Here is an 18472-nt window from a genome sequence, read left to right as displayed (position 1 = left end):
GTGAATTGATACATCATATTAGTTTTCTGCCACCTGACAGATACGATGAAATTACCTCAATTAGCGGTAATATAATACGCCCGACATTTTGGCGTGTCCGCTTCCCTTACGGTCTGTAACGCAACTAACCTTTTGTGCGGTGCGCCCTCTGGGCACAAATTACCGCAATCACCGAGGAGGCCAAAACATCCTCTCCCCCCCCCCGATGAATTACATTCATCTTAATACAATCTTCAATATATGCAAACAAGTAAATGAAAAATATAGAAACTGAAAACATACAAAAACCTTCAAAAAGTATAAAATTACATATTACACTTACCAATCTTCTAGCAAAACATCTTATATCTTACTATATTGAAACGTTAACTATGAGGGTTAAACTAGAACAAACAAATAAAATTATTAGTACAATAAGAAATGAAAATAATAATAAAACATATTCAATATAAACCAAACACTTTAAGTTAATGTTCTTCAACTGGTAAAAGACACAGTTTGGTAATAGGACGTTTAATGTCCCCGTGCACAGTTTTTAGTCTAACCACTCGGACATTATTGTCTCTTCCAGGAAACACTTCTATTACTCGCCCGAGTTTCCAACGTAATGAAGGCATATTATCTTCTTTAATGAGAACCAAGTCATTTAGGCGAATATTTCTGCTAGGCTGTCTCCATTTGCTACGCTGCTGTAGTTGGCACAGGTACTCTTTAGACCACCGCTTCCAAAACCCTTGGAACATCTGCTGTGTTAGTTGCCATCTTTGCAATGGAGACACTCGTACTTCGGTTAAATCTTGTTCCGGAACAGCTGTTAAAGAAGTCCCTATAATAAAGTGTCCAGGAGTCAAAGCTGTCAAATCATTGGGATCACTGGAGACCGGTGTTATTGGCCTCGAATTTAAGCATGCTTCAATTTGTGCAATTAGAGTTAGAAACTCTTCATAAGTCAAAATTTGAGTTCCAACACATTTCTTTAGATGCAGCTTCATAGATCTAACAGCTGCCTCCCATATACCACCATGATGTGGAGCAGCTGGCGGGTTGAATATCAACCTTATGTTTTCATTTGCTAACCACCTTTGAAATTCTGAAGACTTCCGTAACTCATAGGTGGTAAGCATACCAGATTGCTTTTCACGAACGGATTTACAGTTCAAGATTTAGTAACGGTTCTGTGGATTCCACAAGTGTTTTCAAAGTAACACATTTACGTTCTTCACTAACGTTTTGCAAGTCAGCTTCGGTATTCATTTCGTTTATGTGATGTCGAATATCTACTTCTGAAAGCCAGGGTGGCCCAGAAAACCAATCACTATTATTAACTAGAGCTTCAGCATCCATCCCCCTCGTAAGTTTATCAGCACGGTTTGTCTTCCCACTGCAAAAGTAGCAGTTGTTTAAAATTGTTTTCTCCTTGATTTCTACCACACGATTTCTAACAAATTGTTTCCACTCGTTGGCAGATCCCTTGATCCAGTGAATGCAAATTTGGGAATCAGTCCAGTAAAATATATTTCCCTTATCCAACTGCGGAAATATCGATTGCAAATATGAACCTAATCTTGCAGAAATTAATGTTACCAAAAGTTCAAGCCTAGCGAGTGTTACCCTATTTAATGGAGCCAAACGGGATTTCGACACTATGAAACATGTTTTATATTTATTTTCTTAAATCTAAAATATGCTACGGTACCATAACACTTGGGACTGGCATCAGAAAATATGTGAACTTCTATTAACTTCCAACACATATCACTGAAGTACTGTCTGGGAATTTCGAAAAACTTTATTTTTTCAACTTCTTTTAACCATTCCTGAAATATGAATTCTGTATCAAGGGGAACACTTTCGTCCCATTGAATACCCTTTTCCCACATAGTTTGCATTAAGAGTTTAATTAGAACAGTAAATGGATTCATAATTCCTAAGGGATCAAAGAGCATACCACATGCTGCTAAAATGATGCGTTTAGTTACTTTGAGATTTTGTAACTTCTCAAACTGAGATACATCTATTTTCAAATTATCATTGACATTGTCCCAGATAAGACCTAAAACTTTCAACAGTACCAAAGAGTCTTCAGATGTTTCATGAGAGTCAATTCCATTAAGTTTCCATAGTTCATTTAGCTCAAGTGAGTTTGAAACCCATCTACGTAAATTCATACTGGCCTCGCTAAGAATGAAAATCATGTCCTTGCTTAAATGTAAGGCCTTTGCTACATTAACTGTCCCAGAAATTAAATCATCTACGTAAAGCTCTTTTAACATACTGCATGCCTCTTCGTAGGCATCTTCATACTTTTTTAAATGCAGTCTTACTGTAGCTGTTAATAAATAAGGTGAGCACTTGACCCCGAAAGGAACTCGATTGTGTTGAAGAACTTGTAAGTTGGAATTACTGTGATCGAGATTTGACCCTTCTTCATTTATCCACAAAAACTTTAAAAAATCCCTATCTTCTTTAGCTAAGCCTACCTCTAAAAATGCACGCTGAATGTCGGCACAAAACGCAATTGAATGTACCCTGAATTTAATGATAATCTTTCGCAAATCAGGATTTAAATTAGGTCCGCTTTCCAAACAATCATTAAGTGCTAAATTTCCCTTACTTTTAGAAGAAGCGTCAAAAACTATTCGAACCTTTGTAGAATCCTTCTGCTCGTGCACTACCGCGTGATGAGGCATGTAATACCCCGTTTTCAAACTACTGTTTAAATACGTATCTACCCGTTCCACTATACCATCTCTCAAGTGTTCATTAATTATCTCATTATATTTTAAATATAGCTCGCTATTTTTCTGAAACTTATTATTTAAAAATTGTAAACGCTGTTTCGTGATTTCATAATTGTTATTTAAACCTTCAACACCCTCTTTCCACAATAATCGAGTTTCATACCTTTTATTCTTGTAAGTTGTATTTCGTTCAAATGACTCTAAAATGTCTTTATCTGATAGAGATATTTCTTTATCCGAACTTATCCCAATTGCTTCTAATTCCCATAATTTTTTAACTCTTTCATAATCTAAGTCCTCATTTACAACGGTTATATGATTAACTCTTGCGTCCTTACACTTTGATCCTTCGTCCTTGCCTTGAATCACAAAACCGAAAGTGCTTTCTGTTGCGACTAATTTTTTACAAATCTTCACGTTTCGTTCTCCTAAAATTTCCCAAATATAATCCGAACCTATTAATACTTGAATTTCGTCATTTGTACCAGCATCTGCTAATTCTATTCCCTTCTCAAACGCTATCTGTCGTATCCACCGAGAAGGAACTTTTACTTGCCCTAGTGTTATAGAATAAATGACTATTGCGTTAATTTTTATCTTTTTACTGGGATGGCTTACATTTTGCAATACGATTTCTACGATATCATACAAGCGCTCTTTTGCATCTTTGCATCCAAATGTGAAAATAATAAGCGCTTCTTTATTAATAATTTTCAACCCCAGTGAATCAACCACTTCTCGTACGATGAATGACTTTGTTGACCCTGAATCTAGCATACAACGTAATACCTTTTCGTTCCCCCTTTTACACCTAACTGTTGCCGAAAACGTCTGTAAAAGAACGGAAGTCGGTGGTTTAATTTTGTTATTATTTTCATTACATAAGAGCGAAAGAGAAGCTTCAGGGATTGGCGTTTGTTTTGTCTGATTGGAAGTATCCGTCTCTAAATCTTTCGATGCGGCGTCACATATTAACGAATTATGTAAACCTTGGACATTGCACAGTCTGCATTTTTCATCTTTATGAGCACAGAAACGCCTTGGATGCCCTTTCGAAAAGCAAATAAAACATAAACCTCGATCCATTAATGCCTTTCGGCGAGCCTTTAAATCAAGTGCGCAATCATGATTCATATGACAAGCAGATAAACAAAATATGCAGACATTTTGATTCTCTTTCTTAGGCAGGGTAGAGAACTTTCGATTTGGATTAAAATGTGAATTTTGAAAGTATTTAGAGGGAGTTTCACTTTGACTAGTTAATACCGAAGCACCTTGCTTATTCGTACTGTAATCATTTCTTTTAGAATGCATGTAAGATTTATTTTGATAACCTTGATGGGAACTTTTGTTTCGTATTGATGTTTCATTTACATCAAAATTCTTAGAACGCGCTAACATCATTGATGTTTCCCTACATTCCACTTCAGTTTTCAAGAACGTTAGTAGTTCATTAACATCGAAATTTTGTTTATCACTTCTTTTCCTAGTGAATTCTAGAGTTAAATTCTCGGGTATTAACTTTAACAAAATAGGGCATAATAAATGTCCATAAGAACCACTAGTAACATTTAAAGAATTTAAATTCCTTATTTGTACTTCTATATCGTCATAAAGCTTCCTCAAAGAAGCCGTATTTCTGGAATATTTTACAGGTTCTAAACTCAACAATTTATTCATATGCGCATTAATTAGCAGGTCATCTCTGCCGAAATGGTTTTTTAGTATATCAACAGCCACCGTATAATTTTCACTAGTAAATGTTAATCCACTAATAGCATTTAAAGCTAAACCTCCCAAAAGCGATTTTAAATAACAAAACTTGTCAACCGAACTGAGACTTTCGTTTTGGTGAATGGAATTACTAAACTGATTCCAGAATTCAAGCCAAGAACAAGGATCACCGTAATATTTTGTAATCGTTAATTTTGGCAATTTTAAAGTATTAACTTCACAAGTTTTCAACTTCGTGGATATAGTTTCCTCACTAGAATTTCTAGATTCAACTTTACACGCGTTTTTTCTTAATTTTTCCTGAATTTTACATTTAAAACTTATAATTCTTTCCTGATATTCCTGCGCGGAAATTACTTCTGTTTCTAACTCCTGTTCCGTAATTATAAGTTTTTCAATCTCAGAATCGTATTGTTTCAGCAACTGCAATTTTTCAAGTAACATTTCGAGTAATTCTTTTAATTTCTCATCCGCGGTTTCACCCTCTTCTAACAATGCAGAATCTATTTTACTCATCAACTTGGTAGTTAAGTTACGCGTCACCGTACGCAACTTCTTTGCCTTATTCATAGCCTCCATTTTACCATTAGATTCTATCAACTATAATAATCACCAAGATTTTTATTCAACAATTCTATTCAAAACTGGAAAAATGAAAAAGGGCCTACCTCGAATTTCTTCGCGTTAAATCCTGGCTTTTCAGTCATGAACTCACTAATTTTCTTCGTCCATTCTTCATCTCCACAAATCACGTCCGGTGTCACCAGAAAAAATGTACGTATCCAAATGATCAGAAGGTTGTTGATGCTTGTTCCTTGATCTATTGCACCAAGATATTTTACTGTACATTTATTTACAATTTATTTACAAGTCGTATGCCACCTGGCATGTTTACAAGCGTTATGCCTCCTGGTATGTACATGATAGACATATTTTGCCACCTGGCATGTGAATTGATACATCATATTAGTTTTCTGCCACCTGACAGATACGATGAAATTACCTCAATTAGCGGTAATGCGCCCGACATTTTGGCGTGTCCGCTTCCCTTACGGTCTGTAACGCAACTAACCTTTTGTGCGGTGCGCCCTCTGGGCACAAATCACCGCAATCACCGAGGAGGCCAAAACACTATAAGAATTTCAAAACAAAAAAATATTGTTACGAATTTCGTATTTAGATAGATAATGTTAGTAGAATTATAATTAAAATTGTTTTAATTCCCCGTGCAATGCAGTGTGTGATAAAATTTAAGAGAAAGCTTTGCCGAAAAAGCAAAAATATAAGAGCATGTGCATTTAACATTTGAATAAATGGATATCTTTTTTGTATTGAAATTGAATAAATGTAATTGTTACTGTAATTGTTACTACTATTGAAATTGAATAAATGTGTTAGCTATAACCGTATTCCATCCTCTTGTTGATTTCCAGAAATCTTGAGAAGCAAAGAAATTACTAGAACTCTCTCATGACTGATTGAAAGCTTTTAAAAGCTGGAGAGAGAGACATTTCAGCTTTGTTACTGTTATTGCGAGTAGTTGTTTAGTTAGCTGCTGCTGTTGTTATTGTTTAGAGTTCAGCAAGAGATCTCATTAGCTTTCTCTGTGCTTTGCAATCTATTTAATGTTATTCATAGTTTAAAGTATAACTATTGATTATATTGCGTGATATTGTACGAATATCTCTGAGGAAAAATCCAGCATTCTGTTATATTTCTTGTGGTAAGAATAAATTTTATTAACCTTTTATCGGACTTGTGCATTCAATCTATTACGAACCTGTACACACACAATAATAAATGTAAACTCTTCAACAAGTTCACCAATTAAAATAGAGCATTGTAAGTGAAAAACATATTAAAGAGCATCCACACGCTGGAATAGGATGGGACAGTGCCATAATTATCAGCAAAACTCTTGCATAGAACTGGCCCTAAAATCAGAGGAGCCATTGAAATAACCAACAAAGTCGTAATATAAAACTTTCTTTCAGTCTTCCATATATCTTGACATTCACATTTAAAAGAACAGTAGCCCTATTGGAAAAGGCAAAATGTGGCGCTTGTATTACAGTAAAAGAAAAAGGTCATTCATTCAGATTCTAGCAATTGGATCAATCAATTGCAAAAGCTCTTCTTCACTGCAATTTCAACCTAATTTAGGATGTGAATCAGAATTATTTCATTACATATTTAATTTGATATTCATTTCTGATCCTGTAATAAAAGATTTTGTAGATTACTAGAAATACTTTAAGAAATTTATATTATGAGAAAAGATTACTTCAGTCTGATACTCTCTTTCTCTTTCTCTCTCTCTCTCTCTCTCTCTATATATATATACTGCTGGCCATAAAAATTGCAATACCACAAAAAATGGGAGGCAAAATTTGTAAATTATTTATTATGCTTTTCAAGTTATGATTATTTGAACAAGGTGTGCCTAAAGCAGTTTGATGTGTTTGCTTATATTTATATTGTGTGCAAAGAATTAGACATAATTCCAGTACAGTGATAAGGATGTGACATTAATGGATACATGATTCAAAATCAACATATTTAGGAGGCTTAACAGCTAGACCTGACCAAAAAAAATGAACAAGAAACGCATCTTTAGCACATATATGAAATAGAACAAACTGATGCATCACAGATTTCAAGCTTAGAGTTCGTATGTATTGTTATCAGCCGGTGTCTACACTATTGATTAGTGAATCATTTACAGTATTGAGGATCTTGTTTTTCTTTCATTGCTATGGCTGTTGTGGACACATTCCAGTGGTGGGAAATGTGTTGCTAGTGATAGAATTATGATGCCCTGTGGTATTTGATTGAGTCTTGTTTTTGCTCCCTGTGATTTTAGTGACTAAATCTGTGCATGAAAGCACTGCACATAAAATTTATGACAGGAAGAATTTTTTTGTACATAGGTACTGAGGCTGAATTTTTCATATCTCATATGCTAATTGGCTTTAATTAATCTGCATTATTTTTTGTATATAGAGCTTAAAATATTGGATTTGCGTTAATGTCTTACCTTTTCAAAATGTCTGATGACATTTGTTAACATAGCATTGTACTAATATAGTATGTGGCAGCAATATCATACACTTCTTGCATAACTGCTGTGCTAAATACTGACAGCTGCTGCCATGGAGAAAGTTTAAGCACATATAGAAATTAAATGGAGTATGACTCCCAAAATTCATTTTCAAAGTCATTTTCTTTCAGTTTCATGAAAATTTACTGAAAATGGTAGATGTGTAAAATGCTGATTATTGCACATTCAAATTTTTGAAAAGTTTGTTACTTTATAATCATTTTTGTCTAACTCTTAATTCTAAAACTATGTGAATTCATAAATATCGTTTTACTTTTTCATATCTTCCTTGAGAATACTTATCAGTGGCTGAGTTCATAACACTGTGGAATATATGTAATTCAGCTTGGTTATCCCAGTGTATGGACTGTCTGCATGTGTGTTTTCATTGTTTTTCGTATGTGTAATGCAAATTCAGGGCAAAAAGTATTCCTTCCATTGAGCAGATAACATTCACATGCTTTGCAAAATTCTGGTAATCAAATAAAACATTCTTGGTGTTACAGTTTTATTGCTAGCAGTGTATATTATGTACTTTCATTTTTCAAGATTATTATGATTTTTTGATGGTATTGATATGATGACAATTCACAATTATATCTGTAATTAGATTATAATTTTAATATAAAATACTTTTTGATGCAGACTCGAGATGATTTTCTTGGGCTAGTGGAATTAAACCTTCGAAGTATTCTTACAGAGAAGCCTGGTCGTCGTATAAGCCCAAAATACTACATTCTCAGACCTAGAAGGTTCAAAATTTTCTTTTTTTTTCTTTTTAATATCAAATAAATTGTAATACCTATGTAATGAATCTAGTTACACCATATGCAGATCTTGACTTTCAGAATTGCTGTCAAAACCAGCAATATTTTCTAGCTTATTCAAATAGTTTAAGGAAATTTTCATATACTATATTAAAGTGTGTACCTGATTACATCAACTATATATGTACTTAATTGCATCAAATTAATTTTTTCAAATTATGGACATTCTGATATTTGAAAGATCTTATGTTAGAGATTAATTTGCCTCTGATTAGGCAAATTGTTTCTCAAACTCATATTCAGTTTGCATATTTTTGGGTATGCAGTCATTATATACCAGGTCTATCTACCTTTTACTATTGATAAAGCCAATAAAATATGTTGATGCATTTGCTACTGACATGCAGAGGGATACCATCTGCCATAGACCTGTAGTGTATTTTTATGTAGTAATATAATAATTGTGTAGTAAAGTACCTGCAACTAATTCCAGTTTGAGAATTCAATGTTGTTTTAATCAAAACTATGCTTTTAGTATTTTAATGGTTTGAATATTATATAATGTAAACTGCAAGTCAGAATTTGAGATCATGTGTCACAAATGTATGGCATGACTTCTAATTGATAACTACTATATATGAGTAAAGTTACTGTGGTCTTTACCAAGAAATTATAAAGGGACCTTGCCTATACCACCATCTCACATGTAAGTTTTAGTTTCAAGGAAGCCATGTGGCCGGTATGTGCTGTGCACTGTTCAGTAGCAAACATGTTAATATACAAAAATTGTGTAAACTTTTATTGAAATTTTTCTACATAATTAATCATTATACATAACTTTTTTAAATAAAAAAGCGTCAAGTATCTTAACAGTAGCACTATCAGAAATACTGGCTGATATTTTGTGAAGAAGGAAAGGCAATAAATATAAAGATTTAAGAGAATTGTTTAGTGGTTATACAGAGAAATTTTGTTTTCATGATTTAATATCATATCAATAGAAGAAGTAGAATGCTTTTATTCTCTGAAGACATAGAGGTCTTACAACACCTGGAGGTTTTCTCTAAAATTATTGCCAATATAAGCAAAGATTTGCCTTATTTTTATAACTCGAGTTGGGATATTTCTCTTGAATATATTTAAGTTGAGGAGAATTAATTTAATGCAGAAGAATGATGTAGTATTTCACCATAAGTGAATTAGTCTTTTATATTTAAGTTCTGCTTTGATATCAGGAATTTGATATCTGATATGTACACTAGGAGAGCACTATCTGATATGTACGCTCTTTTGTGTTAAATAGTTTTGATAGGCTTTTCAGTTCTTTCAAAAATCATCTTAACTAGTAATAAATTTATTACTTTCAAAATTCATCTTTCTCTTTTCTGGTGTTTGTTACCTTACCATAATTTACTCTGAAAATTGTGCATCTTATTAGATATTTGAAGTGGAGGGGATTTTAACAAAATTATTCATACATCTGATATGAAAAATCTCAAAGTTTTCTCATTTTTTAGATTTGCCTTTTCTTTAGTTTTAAAGGCATTTATTTATTTAAATACATATAATGTTTGAACTGATAAACCTAAATCCTTTTAACGCTTATTTTTTCAAAACTGGCTTCTTTAGTGCTGAAATTTTGAACTGTTCAAAAGTTGAAAAGAAATTTTGTTGCTTTACATTAATTTTTTGCTCATAGTGAACAACTGTTACATCTTCCAACATAATTTCCTGAATGTTGAACAAATAATTAAATATTGCATCAGCAGCTCTGTTCAAGTTTGCCTACTATCCTTAGAACCTCAAATTTGCAACTGATTGTCTCTGGCGAATTGTTATGGAAAAGTGTATATATAAATATCTATTAATTTTAAAGATGTTGCCATAGTCATCAAGACTGGTTATAGCAGTGGTGCACCTTGGCACATTGTTAAGGAATTTTTTTCCATTTTTGAAGCAGTCTAGTATGAGAAAGAGTGAATGAGAAGTGCCTAAGTTGAAATCTTAGTTCAAAATGATTAGTTTTGGTTTAGTAGTATTTTGGTTGGATAATTAATAATTTTCTAACATTAACACTCACTGAAGCATTACGGAAGGCATGTGTGCTTACTATCATTAGCATTATGCAAAATTTATATGACCATGACCCTCCTAAATAATTTTCCCCCTGCTCAGTTACTTCTGAAAAATTTTAATTCTTTTTCATTTTTCTGTTGAATTTTTTCTGTGCAGAAAATGCAAAGACCTCTCAGTTTGTCGTACAAATAACCAGCAATTGGTCTGTCGCTTGATATTAGGATAGCCTTTTATCTACTCTGAACTTGAAAGGTACAAATGAGTAACAGGTAATTGTTATTTCTGGAGTTTTCTCTAGAGAGTATTGGCTATTTGTCCTGTTAGTTGACAAATGAGTATATCATTTCGTCACTACCTTAGGGGTGGTGGCCAAGGAAAAATTTTCTCTAAGAAAAATTAAGAACTGCGCCATTTGAGAGTCTGGGATATTTGTTGGGTTGATGAGAAGGGGAAAGCAAATTGTTGCAATCTTACCTTTAATTCCATAATTATGATAATCTGAATGCATACTCTGGCAAAATATTTAGTGTTCAATAGTTATGAAAAACACATGCTTTAGAATATAATAATTTGTTGAATCTATCAAAAAGTACTTGCGCATGGAGCTCGAAGACTTTCTTGAACCAGTCAGAATATAAGAAAGATCATTGCACCATGCAAGTTGCTTATCTGGCCATGAATCACAGCTCTTCACGTTTTTTGCTTAGTCCATCCATCCTTAGTTTTTACATTGTGGAAACATATACAAAATGTAGCGTGTTTTGATTCCATTTTTCACTTTTTAATCTGTAAATCTAAAACCATTTTTGTAATATGAATCAAAACAGTTTAGCTTAGCTACTGACTTTTAGCACTATAAAATTATATGATGAACATAAGACATAGACCCAGCAAAACGCTTTAATCTACCTCTTAACAATGGCCTGTCTCTGCGGAAAGCAATGTTCCAGTCCACATATTTCACCACAAAATCTGCTTATTTCCATCCCATCTATTAAGATAAAAATTTAGTTTTAATTTCAGACTCTTTAATTTTAGTTTGGAAAATCTTGCTTTCCAAATTGCATTGTATTCCAAGCTGTATTTTACTTGAGCTGAAGTTTAATGCATAAATATTAACTGCTGACCCAAGAAAATGTTTTGTTAATTAAAAATGGATAGTTGCGACATAATACATCCATCTAACTTTATTCAAGGGGAAAATATAAATAAATCATGACAGTATTTTAAAACACAGAAGACTCTTCCAACTCCACATCTGTTAACATAGTTAATAGCCACTTTAAATGCCTGCCAAAATTAAATTTTTTTGTAATTTAGATATCCATCACTTAAAATTATATGCTGCTAAAAATAAAGAATCAAATCTTTACATCTGGCAGTATGTCACTATAACTTACAACATGATGATAAAAAATAATGAATTAGTTTTAAAAAAACACCAAAATAAGTCCCAAAAGTTCTTTATTTGAAATGTTATTTTCCTATCTATTTAATGGTATAAGGATTAAAATTTTGCAACTGTTAAAATATGAGAGAATATATCAATACTAAATGATGAAAATACACTTTGAATTTTGAAACTTTCCTTTGGAATAGTGTACATTCAGAGCAGGTACATGGAAAATTTCAAGAAAACCCAGTTAGTAGGAGAAAGAAAAATTTATTTCAAGATTTGATCCAAAAAAACAATGAAATCAGGTTATTGAGTTTATATGCATATATTTATTTTGTTATTATGCATACAACTGCTCTAAACATAAGCACATTATTTTTACAATTATGTATTGCCAAATTCCTAAGTTCAGTGAAACTCCATTCATAGAAAATCATGACTGATGTCATGAGCAGCACTGTTTATTAAGAGGCTGTAACATCCTCTCTGCCCTGGTTAACCTCAAAAGATATGACCGGTGGCACCATTTGAGTTACTTCTTTGCAGTCAACATACAGTATGCGTGATCTGTTTTTCCATTATGGCTTTTAATTTTCCTTTCAACAAGGGCCCTTTTTCACATGTGCGAAGTCCTTAAATCCTCTTAATGGGAACTAATTTGTGGATATTGCGTGCTTGATGGTAACTACGTAGTTCCTGAATATATTCCTTAGAACACCTCTTCTAAAATATATCCAACAAATTTTGCCTATTTGCATCATTTCATATAACTTTTACATTTTTCAGGTTTCGATGGCAACATTGTTGGTGTTTGACAGTTCTAAAATGACCTGGACCTTCTTCAGAGTCGTCATTTTCTCACTAATACACTAATGATCTGCTGTTTAGGACAGCTTCTATCCCTACTTATGTAGTAGAGAGTGCTTTCTTATCCAGCGGTGATTAACCAAGTGATTTTCTAAGACATCATTTAGTTAATCCTATTAAACACTCTGTAATTTTTTGAATACACATGTCAACATCAGTTATACCTTCACAATTTTGAGGCCAGTGTCCATTAATAATATAGAATGGGCAAAATGGTGAAGTTGTTCTTAGAACGATTTTGAGTTTTAGAATTAATATTTATAGAATTAAATGATATAATTATGGGAGAATTAAATGTATAATCATAAACCTTTTTGTTTTGCCATTTGGCAATTTCTTCTTTTTTAGTTGATGGTAAGTTAAATATGATTAACATTTTGAAGGGAAATTTTAATGAAGAATACAGAAGAGTGAGTGATATCATGAAGAACCTAATGCTTATTTTCAGAATGATAGAAAGGTAAAAGTTTTACATTTTAAAGAGAAAATAATTAACAATAGAATGATGCCAAGTTGTTGGAAGTGAGCATGAAAGTGAAAAATGTCGCACTTTATAAACATAAAGGAAAAATTACTGCTGATTAATTATAAGTTAAATTGCTGATTATTTTTTGGGGGGGATACTGAATGGACACTATCATGCAGACATCATCGCAATTAAAACTATCTGAAAATCAAGTCCATGGTAATGATAGCTGATGTAATCCTAAATTACCAAATTAAGTTGTAATGAAAAAGTTATGTTACCACATGATGAATAATCCTTGGCTGAAATACCCAGTTTCTTTACAATTAATGCTTTGAATAAACTATGTATTATTATTAGTCGAGATTTCATTATAATGAGAATATAGTATATGAAAGCTTTAAAAGTCTTTAATGAAGGTTAAGAAATACATTTGAAAATTCTTCGTAACAAGTTGCTTTATTTTAGTGCCAAGTCTCGAGTTAAAGGACATTTGGAAATATATCACGCTTATTTACCCACAGGAACAGCTGATGATGATGATACATCTAGCCAACAAGAAACTGAAGTAAGTGCCTGTAACTATGTTCTTTTAAAATAAATTAAATCTACTTTTCATTAAAAATATATTTGCATTTACATTTAGTTAAATGTAGGATGAAAATACTCTTGTCTTGCAGCAGATCTATCAAATATCAATTGTTGCAGATGCTTTACTAGAGATAATTTTTTGGAAAGAGTGATAATGGTAGCTTTCAAATAGTGGAACGTACTTAAGTATATATTGTTGCTGCATTTTGTAATTTAATGATCGTGATGATGTTTTGAATTTTCTCACCTTGCTTGTGCAATAAGCATTTTATGAACAGAAAGTTAAGAATATTTTAGGTGCATATATATCTGATTAATTAGACTGTATTTGGATCAAGTTGTTTTTACGTCAAAACTTGCAAACTTGCTTACTACATATACCTATCTAAATTTAGGACATGATATACTGACTGTTGTGATTAAGGATATTATGAAACTTGATACAGTAACAAAGTCTGAGACTCAGACTCGTCGGGACTTCCACGATTCCAGATTTGAGATTTTTACGGATATTAGATCATCATTTTAAATCGACATGTAGAAATTATAAAATTGAAAATATGAAATTGCGATTTATGAAATAATGAAGCATGTATGATATAAATGGTATCAAAATTTGCAAAAAAAGCTTACTATTTATTTATTTATTTTATAAAATATTACTTTCAATGTAAGTTGTTTAAGTTGCTTCATTTTTTGTGCTAATACTTTCTCTTGAATTCTGGAGACACTCATAATTTCTTATTCAGTTACATTGACATCATTAATGAAAGCTATTTTTAGCATATGGAAAGAGATTTTTGTTAAATTTTTCTTCGTCATCATTTCTTATCGCATTGAACTTAAATCTGTAATCATCCCCAAGCATAATGTCGAAATAAAAAGTTACCATACTCTTTATTATTCAATTACTAACATAAAAAAAATTGTTTAGGCATTGCTACATGAGTTGTTATGACTCAAGTTGTCATGTGTTGATAAACATGCGGTGATGAAAGCAAAATATAATAAATAATGATTCACCAGATTGGTGTCAGGGATATAAAATATTAATAGGTGTATGTAGAATGTTTCGGTTTGAGATGTATGCCAAGCAGATACTCATCTACAGCCAAATTATTGATTATACAAATTTATGCTAAAATGATTGTTTCTACAAGAATGAGGTATTTTATTTAGTGCCAAAGTGAAATTAAGAATTTGACTTTCCACATGTTTTATTAAGCGCCCGGGCAGAGGAAGGGAATCAAATGTGCATGCATAAAGCATATAAATTTTTTTTTTTTTTTAAGTTGGTGACTTTGAGGTCCAAATTTTAGATCATTCCAGATATTAGACGTTCGGATCTTGGACTTTGTACTGTAGTAATTTGGGCAGTGTGCTGCAGCAACACTTTTAAAAAAGTAATATTTTATGATCTGGTTTGGTGATCCAAAAAGTTTGTCCTTATGCCAGTTGTTAGTAATCCAGCTAAAAGGAAGGAACATGTATGAGTTTAATGGATTTTTATGAGCGTCATTTTAAAATATACTGATAGATTATTTTTTGGACAGTTCCTTTGTGAGGGCTAGTAAGAAATATAACTGCATGTGTATGGGATATGAAAAACGGCAAAACAGTTGCTTTCTTTCTGGGGAAAAGTGACAGTTTAAAAATATTTTACCTTGAACGTAGAAAATCTTTTGTGCAGTATTTTTAATTTAGTATAAAATTGTATTTAAGTTTTGTTAAATTATAATGAGAATTTTGTGACTGAATTTAATTTCAAAATGTTAGGCAAGATATTTTCCTTTCTGCCGTTATCTTTTATAAGGAATTGGGGTTTTATTATGGTTTGATTTTACTTTTATTTTTGTGAAGGAATTAAAGCCCTTATTTCCAAATTCGTTGATTATTTTTTTATGGTCATGGATTGTTTTTTATTGATATTATCATCAGAGTATCAAACTTGGAAGAAATGGTGGACAAATCTACTTCTGTTCTACCATACTGCTTGATTAAATTTGTATTAAGGTAGCAAAACTCTTGTATAATTTATCATCAAATGCAATCCTGTACAGACATAAAAGATAGTTTTTTAATTTATCATATTTTATTGTTTAAATATTTTAAATAAATCATTTGTATGTAGATATTATGTCAGATGTAAATGCAAATAAATTACAGTATAATAAAATTATGAAATTGTTGACTGTTATATTATGCATTTCATAATATTAGTGTTATTAAATGTTCTATATTATCTGTTAATAGAAACTAGTATTTTAACCGATTTATTGAAAAGAGTAATTTTACAGTCTGGTTGGGAGATGGTAAATGCTGAAGATGGCACAAGTGTTTTGGAGGAGACCCCAGCGTCTCCAACAAATGTGCCTACCCCTCCGTCCAATCACAGTCCTCTCCCACCAGGATGGGAAGAGAGGCAAGATAACAATGGGAGAACATATTATGTCAATCATGCTGCAAGAACCACGCAGTGGGAACGTCCTACTGGGTAAGATACTTGAATGTTACATGCAGTAAAAATACTTTTCATGTACTCTCTTTCTCTCATATTAAACTTTCATATTTTTGTTCTGATTATTGATTTTATAATTTTACAATTATTTTAGATTTTATGGTTTTTCTTTCTTTAATTCCATGCAGCAGTTTGTAATTAAAAGTTATAAAATGATGTATTAAATGAAATTGTTATAATCGAATAAAAATGCATGCAAAATTTTCCAACTTACCCAGTTATTTGCCAGAATCTCTTTTTTTTTTTTAACTTATAATTCTGTTTAGCAATTTTTATAAAATAAAAAGAAGCCAAATGAAATACTAAATATGCTAACCTTTCTTCTTTTGATAAAAATTTTAATTTATTTGGAGAATTTTCCATTTTTCATTTCTTCATATTGTTTCCTATGTATCAACTCATTATCATTCCCTTGGCAAACTTAAGTGCCTCTTTATCAAAATTTGAAACCCATAAAGGATTGCTTCAGCTCCTCAGTGGTGTGAAATGCTTGCTAAAACTAATTAAGGTTCATTTTGCTTTTTTGTGTGCATTTTCTTTAGTACGTTTATGCTGTAATCATATAAACTCTCTTGACTGATGTTAGCAAGTTCTTTATCAAACCTGTAACCTACATCCACAGTTAAAGCCTGCTAAGCACTTACTACTTTTTCCTATTTTGTAGATTAAGTGTTAAAAGCCATAGCCCATATGGGCAAAAAGTCTAGGAAAAATCTTTCTTTGCAGGAAAAGTTCCAGTTTACTGATTAATTGACTTAATCAGTATTTTCTTCATTTAACTTCTCCAGAAAAGCCACTGCTTGCAGTCCTATTCTAATTTTATCTGTGACTGATTTTGCAGATTTCATCTGTTTTGTCAAGTGGGATATTTTTGCCAATATCATTCTGATTGCTCTTGAGTTTAGGACTAGAATTCCTTCATATCAAAGGTGCCTTCCTTCCCTGCTAAAGATGTAATGTAGGATTTCTTTGGCTCTGTTGGTCTTTTCTTAATTTCCTTCTTCTAATCAGTTACCCGAAAAAGTTACTGGTTTCCTCGACCAGAAGACTTGTCTTTGCTTATGGTTGAATTTCTCCTTGGGAAAGCTAGGATATGCCATGTCAGAAGCAGGATAAGATCCTCCATTATCCTTATTATTTCGCACGTTCCATCTTGAGATTGGATTTGTACTGTAGATGCTATTACAGATATTGTACTCACCTGGGTTTGTTGAAGTAGCTACTCTGTGTTTGGCTGTACTACTTGCAGCCATAACATTGTCTAGGTCATGGTCAGGGCTTGAAACTTTCGACTCGAATCTTTATTTCAAAGAGTTTTCTTGCCTGGTAGATTGTCTTTCCTTCTGCATTGTGTGGGAGTTCAGTTTGATTCTCCACCTCTCATTCGTGAAAAATGTTTTACTTTCATCCGTAGGATGTTCTTGGCTTTTAGTTCATTAAAGATATCTTCACCATGTATAATGGTCATTCAAATGTATGTGCCATTGCTGTAATCTCTGTGCCATTTGAAGAGAAACATGACTGTGCATGGCCTTGTAGAGGGCAAAGAGTGCTGGTCGTGCATGTGATATCATCAGATCCCACCTGATGTGTGTGTGTGATAGCGTTGGAGCATGTTAAAAAGTATCATTTGCATTATGGATGCCTCCAAATGGTGTCAATGCGAGGTCGTGTAATTTTTAACAGCAGAAAATGTGAGTGCTTCTGAAATCTATTTTTGTATGTCATGGAGTGTATGAAATGCAGATCGGTATTTCGATGATGTATGGATTTTCGTAGTGGAAGAAGCAGTACTGAACACAGCCACGACCTGGTCAGGCGCATATGGTGATCACCCAGGAAGCAGTTGCGGATGTGAATTGGCGAAACACCACTTGAGAAATAGTGGAGGAAATGTCTATGAGCATAGGAAGTGTGCACACAATGCTGTGTGAAAGGTTGCGATACTGCAAGGTTTGTGCGCAATGTGTTCCAAAACATTTGACAGAGGAGTGGAAGATTCATCGCATGTCTATTTCTATGCAACACCTTATGTTGTAAAATGAAATGGAGAACCAATTCCTCTCAAGGATCATTGCCGCTGATGAAACATGGTGAACATCAAAGTGATAGCTCACTTTGATCCAGCCACCAAAAGCATGAGCATGGAATAGCAACACTCTTCATTCTCATGCCCTAAGAAGGCTTGTTCACTAGAGGTGGTAAAGTCTTAACAT

At 32.7% G+C, this 18472-nt stretch overlaps 1 protein-coding gene across 4 annotated transcripts in view; it reads left to right on the top strand.

Annotated features, from left to right (window-relative positions):
- Nedd4 (E3 ubiquitin-protein ligase Nedd4) overlaps nucleotides 1-18472 on the top strand; it is a 143548-nt gene that overhangs the window by 48114 nt on the left and 76962 nt on the right. For all 4 annotated transcript variants that reach the window (XR_015041837.1, XR_015041836.1, XR_015041838.1 and 1 more), the window contains exons 6-8: nucleotides 8221-8327; nucleotides 13616-13715; nucleotides 16036-16232. Coding sequence is in view for 1 of the 4 variants with exons in the window: in XM_085819547.1 (XP_085675673.1) it covers nucleotides 8221-8327; nucleotides 13616-13715; nucleotides 16036-16232 (404 nt within the window). In the remaining 3 variants the exon portion in view is untranslated. The remainder of the gene's footprint in view (nucleotides 1-8220; nucleotides 8328-13615; nucleotides 13716-16035; nucleotides 16233-18472) is intronic.

The sequence above is a fragment of the Stegodyphus dumicola genome, chromosome 6 (genome assembly GCF_044657685.1).
Source record: "Stegodyphus dumicola isolate Sdum_Otavi_A_Nest chromosome 6, ASM4465768v1".
Lineage (NCBI taxonomy): Eukaryota > Metazoa > Arthropoda > Arachnida > Araneae > Eresidae > Stegodyphus > Stegodyphus dumicola.
Note: the sequence above shows the minus strand (reverse complement) of the source record. Positions and strands in the feature narration are given on the sequence as shown.